The sequence below is a fragment of the Gymnoscopelus microlampas genome (assembly GCF_963454915.1).
Source record: "Gymnoscopelus microlampas genome assembly, chromosome: 12".
NCBI classification, from domain to species: domain Eukaryota; kingdom Metazoa; phylum Chordata; class Actinopteri; order Myctophiformes; family Myctophidae; genus Gymnoscopelus; species Gymnoscopelus microlampas.
Genome location: NC_139949.1, coordinates 41435214 through 41445480, shown reverse-complemented (window position 1 = coordinate 41445480; position 10267 = coordinate 41435214). Strand labels below are relative to the sequence as shown.

At 42.6% G+C, this 10267-nt stretch overlaps 1 protein-coding gene across 1 annotated transcript in view; it reads left to right on the top strand.

Moving 5' to 3' along the window:
- The window catches only part of zbtb16a (zinc finger and BTB domain containing 16a), a 176291-nt gene that overhangs the window by 64989 nt on the left and 101035 nt on the right, over positions 1-10267 (top strand). Inside the window, 2 exon segments of the mRNA XM_084073300.1 lie at positions 2898-2940; positions 2942-2996. Coding sequence (XP_083929426.1) covers positions 2898-2940; positions 2942-2996 — 98 coding nt within the window.

Sequence of the window (10267 nt, the reverse complement as noted above, 5' to 3'; positions counted from 1 at the left end):
CGCTGAGAGAACCAGTGCATTACTGAGTTAAACTTTTTAATCATCCTATTTAACCCATTAAGACCTGGAACTGTGTCATTTTTAGATTTGAGCTAAAAAGCATTATTTTACACTTTGGCTATTCAAAAATAGCAGATATACAAGCTCATAGCGCGGCACCGAGTGCCGCGCTATGAGCTTATAGATCTGCTATTTTTGAAAAATCGTGAAAATGTGTGCAAATCTTTGAATATATATATTTTTAAAGCGAACATTTTTAACTCAAATCTTTGCTTCTGGGGGGTCCCTAGAACAAAATATTTTGATGGGGGTCTGCGGCCAAATACATATAATTTTGGGGGTCCTTGACATGAAAAAGATTGAGCACCACTGATATAGAAACATACGTTTTTCAGAATACTGTTGAGATTTAGGAGACATGCAGAGTCGGCTTCAGGTCTCAATGGGTTAAAAAAAAATGAACCTCAGTGTGAAACCAGTAAGTGCCTGTGGATGTCTATCAAAGCTGAAGCGGTGCTATAGGCACCTTCCTGAGCGTGTGGGTGCGTGCGTGCGGTTACGCGTCCTGATGTTTCTTCTTCTTCGTCTCTCAGAGCCTGGTGGTGGTATTTGAAGTTCTCAGGAGGCTTAAGGCGCTGTGATGGGGTTGTTTGGCAATTCATGTCGCCCGTAATTGCTTTAGAGCACTTTCAGATATCTCCCAGGAATAATAGCCCCACACACTTCGGCCCGAACCTCGGGGGTCTTTGAGGATTTCGTAACGGAGACGTTAGAAGTTTTGAGGCTCATCTTCCTTTTTCTAAATGTCGTTTTTGAGCCCGTGCATTCAAACACTGACCCCCTTAGTTTGGACTGACCTTCAGAGCTTAACCCATTAAGACCTGAGGCCGCGTCTAAAAAATTCTAAATCCTAAAAAAAAAAATCGGAAAAAAATATTTAAAAAAAAAATGTCATGATTTTTCAAAAATAGCAGATCTACAAGCTCGTAGCGCGGCACTCGGTGCCGCGCTACGAGCTTGTATATCTGCTATTTTTGAATAGCCAAAGTGTCATAGATGCGTTCCATGGGTTAAGCCATGTTATATACTAACTACCATCCAGTGATAACGAAGGTGAGACAGAGTCTCATTCATAGTCATTCAACACATTGTTTATGAATGGGTCATAATGCTAAGCGAGCTGTCTGTCATGTCAGTGGTTCTCAAAAGTTGGGTCCGTGGACACCCAAGGGGTCCTTGAGGGGGTTCCAGGGGGTCCGCAGGGAGGTGCTGATGCGCTATTTCCTTTTTATCTCCAAATTCCTTCATTCATTCAGCAGCAAAATGAGTTAATATAGCATATTATATATAATAATATAGTTATATACTGTAGGGCATTGGTTCTCAAAGTGGGGTACGGGGACCCCCAGGGGTACTAGAGGCGGTTCCAGGGGGTCCCCAGCTAAATGATGGATAGGAACCAAATGGACCCTTGGTTCCTATCCATCATTATCCTATCCACATGGTTCTGTAACTCTGAGAGTGTACAAATGGAACCAAATGGACCCTAACAGGTCCATTTGGTTCCATTTGTACACTCTCAGAGTTAAATTAACATTGATTTTATAATATAAATTCGGGTCCAAGAGGTATAAATACCATTAAATGGGGGTCCGTAGCCTAATACATGTCAAACTGGGGGTCCTTGACATTAAAATGGTTGAGAATCACTGCTAGAAAGCCGTATAAACCTTCTCTTATTGGGGTCCCTGGCTTATCTTTTCAAATGGGGGTCCGCGGGCTAATAAGTGTCAATTTGGGGGTCCTTGACATGAATAAGTTTGAGAACCACTGCTGTAGGGTCCCTGGCACACTGGGGGTCCATGGCCAAATACATATTAATTTGGGGGCCCTTGACATAAAAACGTTAGAGAACCACTGCGTTACACTGAATAAAGCATCGCATTTTTTACTGTAAAGGCCCTTATCAATCTGCAACTCTTTAGATCTTAGCCCGGCGATAGCGCTTCAGCCTGAAACGGTGTCAAGTGATTTACAGTAGCAAATAACGTCACGGCCCGCTGCTCCCTTCAGGAAAAACGGAGAGAGAGAGAGAGAGAGAGAGAAGGCTTTTGCATTCATGTTTATTTTTTATGTTCTTCTGTTTCCCCTGCACACCCCCCCCCCCCCTCCTCTCTTTTGTAACGGCAAACAGCAAATTACACCCAGAGGCAACGGAGTAGAACTATCTCCGCTCTACGGGGCGATATCACTGGTTGTGTGTGTGTGAGCAGCCAAAACTCATAACCATAAACAAACTTTGAGTATAGCGGCGCGATCGAGCCTCGGTCATGCATGTTTTTTTTTTTGCGCTTCTCCCCTTGCTTAGAAGGAGCAGTGGTGGGAAAAGTACTCAAATGTTTTACTTAAGTAAAAGTATCAATATTGCATTGTAGAAGTACTCTGTTACAAGTAAGAGTCCGGAATTAAACATTGACTTGAGTAAAAGTACAAAAGTATTTGTATCAAAATGTATTTAAAGTACAAAAAAGTAAAAGTACTAAAATGTTTGAAAATAGCAGATCTACAAGCTCACAACGCGTCGATGCGACGCCTTGTGAGCTTATAAAATAGGGCTAAAGTGGTTAATGTATGTTTTTATAATGTAATAATTTATATCTGGAAAGTAACTAGTAACTAAAGTTTTCAAATAATTGTAGTGGAGTAAAAGTACAATATTTGCCTCTGAGATGTAGTGGAGTAGAAGTAAAAGTACTGAAAATAGGAAATGCTCGAGTAAGGTAAAAAATCCTCAAAAATTGTACTTAAGTACAGTAATTGAGTAAATGTACTTAGTTACTTTACACCACTGTGACACTGAGGTGTGTTTTGTTTGTTTTCTCTCTCTCCACCAACAGGAAGATGCACAGCGGAATGAAGACCTACGGCTGTGAGCTGTGTGGGAAAGAGGTTCCTGGACAGTCTTCGTCTACGGATGCACTTGCTCTCTCACTCAGGTAAGAAGAAAAAACCACAACAAATCAAACAAGACCTCTCGTCTCATTTTTTATTTTCTTGTTCTTTTCTTTTTTTTTTACCCACCGTAAAACGGCCAAGGACTTGAAAGGGCCTGTTTTCTCCGACGTTGGGTCTAACAGCGACTCTTACACTTATGTTTTTATAGACGTGACTCGATAGGGACGCCCAGTGTCTCAGGGAAGATGCTGAGAGCTTTGGCCGCATCACAACTCTTTTAAAATAACACTCAGCAGAAGGCAGTAAGGCTGGCAGTGTGGGCGTGTGGACAGTTGTGGGATCATGACACGGACACACATCCATTATTGTTATACATTAATATGGAAGAATCCTAGTGGGCTGTACTTACGATACGATAATACTTTATTGTCAGTTTGCACTGAAATTTGTCTTGCGACCCAAAAAACAGCCATGTATGCAACATACCGTATAAACAGTACACACATTTGACATGACACAAGAAAAACAACAAAATACAAAATACATACATAAAGGACATGCAAAGACAAGAGCAATGTCCACCACTCAGCCTACCCCTGGCTTATAACTCCTGATTAAGCCTCAATGTTGTCTGATGGACAAAGGACCTCTTCAGTTTGACCTTATTGTATGTACAGTAGGAACACTGTATCTCCCTTCCTGAAGGCAGCAACCTATATTCTCCATACAAAGCATGGCTAGTGTTTGAAGTGATATTCCTTGCCAACCTTATCATACTGTTATCATACGTAGATGTATAGAGCCTCTGAAGTGGTTGTCCAACAATCTTTGAACAAATGTTCACTTGCTGCAGCAGTTGTGACTTTAAAGCTACAGACAGACATCCATACCAGGTGGTACTACAGTACTGAAGAACACTCATAATAACAGAAGTGAAAAACAAAAGAAGAATCTGTCTACTAGCACCAAAAGATCTCAGATGGCGAAGGAAATAGACTCTTTGTTTTGTCTTCTTACCCACTGATTCAATCTGGTCTTTCCATGGACATTAAAAAAAACAAACGAAAAGCAGTAATTGTCTTTTAACCACATGAGCCTTAGCGGTCCCTATTCTGGGCATGTCATAATGGGCAAACATTTGAAAACATTTGTTGAGAACTGGCGAAGTGGCGAACATTAAATGTAAAATTTGACACCAACATTTGTTGTACAATTTAGGATTTCTGGTGAGAGATTTGGTGTAGAGGGGGGGAAAAAAGGAGGGGACCAAGTATAGACCCCTGGGAGAGGACCCTAGTCAACTTTAAGTACATAGGGTTGAAGTGGTCGAACCCGCTGAACGTCACTGGAAAGTCTATGCAAGATGGCACCTTAACATCGCCGTGCATTTGTCCTGCACCCCTGGCTGGAGTGGGCTCTGTCTGCGACATTGGCAGTCTGAGAGCCGTGTAATTCAACACACAGACTGTATTGATCGACCCAGCCTGACACTCTCGCTCCTAGCGGTTGCCCCCCCCCCCCCCCCCCCCCCCCCCCCCAACCCCACCATCACCACCACCACAACCCCCCCCCCCCCCCCCCCCCCCCTCACCCAGCATGCTATGGGTCTACTTAGCACAGGGGCCTGGTTTTATGGGCCGGCCTTTCTTTTATAGGCAACAGGAGCTTCTCGACTCCCAAGGCCGTAAGTGCAGAGGGTTTATGGAAGCTCTGTAAAAAAAAAAAGACATAGGGACTGCTGCTGGGGTCCCTCTGAGGGAGGGGGACCCCCACCCCCCACCCCATGCACGCCACCACCAAAACGCCATCCACATACTGGGTTGCCAGATCTTTTTATTATAATTTCCCCCACAAGATTTTAATTGAAAATAGCCGATCTATAAGCTCACAACGCGTCGCATCGCGACGCGTTGTGAGCTTGTAGATCTGCGATTTTCAAATAGCTGATGTACTTGTTAAAGTGCTCCTTTGGCCCATAGTCATAGCTTCTTTTGGGCTGGTTTTCCTAGACCTGGTTGCTTGTTTCTCTCACAGAATCTGGCAACGCCATCCACATACCCCCGACACCATGTCCCAACAACGACTGGCATCATGTCCCCCGCTCCCCGTCAGCCCCATACATACAGTATTATCAACAAAAGAGAGGACCAGTTCCATCTCCGCGGGGAGGGTTGTGCCGCGTGCCGCGTGCTTCGTCAATGTACACACAGCCCGCCGCCGTCTCGCTTGTTTGTTGTTTCCGTCAACGACATGGCAGGAGCGTCGGCGTCAACAAATCGCCTCCCCGCCCCTCTCCCCTCTCTCCCCCCCCCACACACAAGCCCGCCTCCTGCTCGAGAGAAACCCCGCCGAACGGTTTAATTGCGCGGTTCATTTGTCCGTTCATAATACGGAAAAAACTTTTTAAAACATGACTGAGATGGATGGCGACGCTCTTCGCTGTTGAAAGGCGGCAAACCGGAGATGAATGACAAACTCACGCTGTGCCAGTGAATTGGCTCCACACACAAGCACAGCGTGTCAAAAAAGCTGCTTGAATGGAATATTTCTTTTAAAATAACCCCTCCCCCCGCCCCTCGTTTTCCCAAATCCCTCACGCAAAGTACTGTATGCACTTCCCCTACACAGTCTCTGTGTGTAAAGCACACACACAGCAACACGAGCTCCCCCCGTCCGCGTCACATTCATAACGGGAGCATTTTGGACAGGGCTGTGTGACATTTATGTATGTGATGGGTGTTATAAAGACATGGCAGGGTCAAACAGCCCATCAGGCAGTTTGTCCCGCTCACAGCCATAATGTTTGGACTTCTATAAGGCCGTATTTCAGAGGGCTGCTGGTGTTGTTTTTTCTGTTACGGCACGCTGTGTGTGTGCAAGGCAGGCCAGCGCCCGCTCCGCTGCAGTGGCAAGACTGAGCAAGTAAAACAAAAACCGTTTCTTATGGGCAGAAGTTATGACACAATGGGAGAGAGAGAGTTTTTGGGGGGTGAGTCAAGGCAATGCTGGCCATAGATAATTGTTGCCTGTTATGGAAAGAAAGTTCAGAAATAGCTTTTTTTAGCACCAAGCTCCTTTTTTTTTAGAGAGGGAGAGAGAGATTATCCTCAAACTGTAATGCTCCAATTTCTGACATTAATCCAAATTGGCCGGCCTTAGGTTTTCAGGTTCAAATGTGGTCTTAGGATATTTTGCCGTGATAATGATTTCAATTGTGTCTTATCCATAAACGGGCCATTTACGTGAATAATATATAACTGAGATGAATACATAATTAAGTAAATAAAGTGGCTATTCATATGAGAAAACACGTGTAACAGATGAAGAATAATGAAAAGTTTAATGAAATGTTTTTGTTGATCTTAACCCATTAATACCTGGAACGCATCTGTGTCACTTAAGATTTCTTTGGCTATTCAAAAATAGCAGATATACAAGCTCATAGCACGGCACCGAGTGCCGCGCTATGAGCTTGTAGATCTGCTATTTTTGAAAAATCTTGAAAAAATATTTTCCAGATTTTTTTTCAAAAAACTTGAGATTTTTTTTTAAGAATCACCTCAGGTCTTAATGGGTTAATACAGGGCGATCAGTGAACCTTGGGTTTGCTGTGAGAACTAGCTAAATAAAGAAGTCAGTGAGTGTGCTCTGATGTGTGTGCGTGCCAAGTTGAGGTCCCGTCCCTGTGATTATTTAACCAATAATAATCCATGATAATAAAAGTCATGTCAACAGTACTGCGCTGCAAGAAAAAACATGAAACAATTAACACATTCCCTGCCGTTCTTTTTTAAAAAACCCATTAAGACCTGAGGCCGATTCTAAAAATGTTTTCTAAATCCTAACAGTTTTTTGAAAAAAAAAATTACATTTTTTTTACGATTTAAAAGAAATAGCAGATCTACAAGCTCACTTAAAAAAATGGTTAAAAAAGGTTATAACATTTTTTTTAAATGCTGACCCTGGGTGGGAATGAACCCTTTAAGACCGGGAACGCATCTGTGTCACGTTACGATTTCTTGGCTATTCAAAAATAGCAGATATACAAGCTCATAGCACTCGGTGCCCGCGCTATGAGCTTGTATATCTGCTATTTTTGAATAGCCAAGAAATCGTAATCGAAATCGTAATAACCATAATTGCAGCCAGTTGAAAAAAGCATGTTTCACCAAAAAATACATGGTAAAAAAAAAAATACACAGGAGCCGAGATACAGGATTTTTAAGTAATAAGTTAACCAGGGAGTGAATGGAGCAGTAAATCTTTGGATAGCGATATCTCTGGTTCTGTGTGGAATTAAAAAAAATAAAAAAGTTTAAAAAAATGCTAAAAATGTCCGTCTTTGGCGGTAAACGAGTGTATTTTAAAAGACGGACATGTCCGTTTTTGGCAGGTAATGTGTTAAAGCACGGTGATCTTTGCAGTGCAGTGTTCTGTGATAGTTTTGTTATAGCTATATCTGCTTTTTATTCACCGCAAAAAGGGGACAGAATTCTAGACCAGGCGGACGGATAGATACTTAGTGAACTTTTGATACAAATAACACAGGAAACATCTGTTCTAGTCACTTCATTCCACATCACCTCGCAAACTGTTACTGTCCCTTTTGTCGCCTGGTGCAGTGGTTCTCAAACTGCGGCCCCAGGGACCCTCAAGGCTCCAAAATGGGACTCTTAACAGGTCTGTAACTCTGAGGATGTGCAAATGGAACCAAATGGACCCTTAACGGGTCCATTTGGTTCCATTTGCACACCCTCAGAGTTATAGGGGTCATTGAAATAAAATAAAATAAGAAAACGTTTGAGAACCACTGGCCTGGAGAATGGAGCAGCGATCTGCCACTGAGAATACGGAAAAACATAGAATGTATGTCTGAATCAAATTCATTGATGAACCCTAGCGTTCCTATTCTGGGTGGAACATTCTGTGAGAAATGTTGCATTGTGTTACAGCTTGTAGATCGGCATTTTTTCTACAGAGATATTTGGTGTAGAGAGGGGGGGGGGGGGTGGCTAGTACAGCGCCCCTGGGGGGACTCACCGGTCAAGGAAGTATATAGGGTTTAAGTGGTTAAGTACAGCTGCATACTTTAGTTTACAGTATGTTATTAACAGTCATTTGGGGATCATTCCTCTCCTTCAATAGCTATGGCTCCAATATGTCTCTCTGTCATTACTAAAGCATCGGGGGTTTTTTTAAAACCCAAATGAAAATTAAGTTAATTTCCATTAACAACAAAAGTGTAATTAAGAACATTGCTCAAATTAATTTAACCCATTGATACCTAGAACGCTTCTGTGTCACTTTAGATGTCTTTGGCTATTCAAAAATAGCAGATATACAAGCTCATAGCGCGGCACCGAGTGCCGCGCTATGAGCTTGTAGATCTGCTATTTTTGAAAAATCGTGAAAATTGTTATTTTTTATATTTCTTTCCGATTTTTTTTTAGGATTTTGAAAATGTTTAGAAGCGGCCTCAGGTCTTAATGGGTTAAAAAAGGATCACAGGCAATTTTAAGAGAGAAAATAAAACACGTATTTGCTTGCAAAAAGAAAAAGCAGCCAATTCTTTTTTTTTTCTTCTTTTTTTCTGTGACAAAGCTTTCTTCAGATTTCATCAGCTAACCCTGACGAACCCCTGGCTTTGTCAAGCCAAACACGTTGGTGTTCATGATTAATTGTTGAGCTCCTCGCCGTGTGTTGCTGAGCACGTCGCCATGTGTGTGTGACAGTGTGGCAAGAATGTGTTCATGTATCAGGAAGAAATATCTCATCAGGCAATTTATGAACATGCACTTGAGAAATTGTAAATGTCATGGAGCTGTGTTGTGTAGACATTTTTATTATCGGTATTGCGCTCCAGAGGGCTATTTTAGCCATGTTTCTTAAGTACCTCTCTCTGCCCATGTGCAGGCTGACCTAAGTGATTATGACAGTTAGCTGATAGCCTTCAATATTCGGTACACAACAAAATGGAATCGATTCACTGTTTTCTTCCTGCGGTTAACCACTTAAACTTTATATATACTTACAATAGTTTACTGGCATCCCGCATGGCTCTATAATAGGCCGTACCTTTTCCCCCCTGTACACATCTTTGCCGAAAACTGCCTATCTACAAGCTCACAACTCATCCCCGTGCAACTTTTGGAGCTTGATCGGCTATGTTCGGCAAATGTTTGCCCCCTAGAATAGGGACGCTATAAGGTTCATGTGGGTAAATAACGGGGTATGCTGCTTTTTCTTTTACAAGCGGAAGAAGGCATAGGAGAGAGTTGTCAGTAAATGTTCTATATTAAACCAGAATGTGTCATACGGTATGTAATAAAGTGCCAGCTGATACAGTAGAATGAGGCAGAACATGAACACAGTATGAGCAGCAGATAACTTGGGTGGGATGAATGACGGGACATTTAGATCAGCTTTAGTTCTGCCCGTTTCTGCGCCTTCATTCAGCTCTGATACTCTTACTCTTAACAATCATCGTCTGAAAAACTGCGTTCCTGGAAATGTAAAGGAAACCGAAGAAATATGTTGTCATGAGATCAAACGGAGGAAAAAAAAACAAAACTGCATAACTCTGCCTTTTCGTGAATCTTAAACTCGAGGAAGAACCACAAACTCTTCTCCTCGACGGATGCAATTGCGTGGAAGATGTGGGCAATATATTTTTAGCAACAGAGTGGCAGCAAGTGCACAAACTTTTTTTTTTTTTTCCTCCATGCGAGGAGCAGCCTTGACGCACACAACCTGTACTCGCATCAGTGTTGACTCATAGGGACTTTGGTCTGGCTTAAAAGGCAGACAAGCGCTTCAGTCGAGACAGCGACAGGTTTTTCCTTTTTTTTCCCCCACCCTTTTAACCCATTAAGACTTGAAGAAGCATCTGTGTCACATTTTCATTTGAGCTAAAAAGCATTATTTTACACTTTAGGCTATTCAAAAATAGCAGATATACAAGCTCATAGCGCGGCACCGAGTGCTTGTAGATCTGCTATTGACATTTGTAACTCAATTCTTTGCTTCTGGGGCATTCAACAGTTTTTTGAAAAAACGTATGTCGTCATAATATCAGTGTTTTTTTTTCCATGTCAAGGACCCCCAAAATGACATGTATTTGGCCGTGGACCCCCATCTAAAAATATATGTTCCAGGGACCCCCCCGGAAGCAAAGATGCAATTTTTTGAATAGCCAAAAGTGTAAAATAATGCTGGGCGAGAGGGACGGTGCGACGGCGTGAGCGCCGCGGCAGCCTTTTTGGTATGCGCGGCGTGCCGTGGATGTGTACCACACTCCAGACGCGGCTGCCTC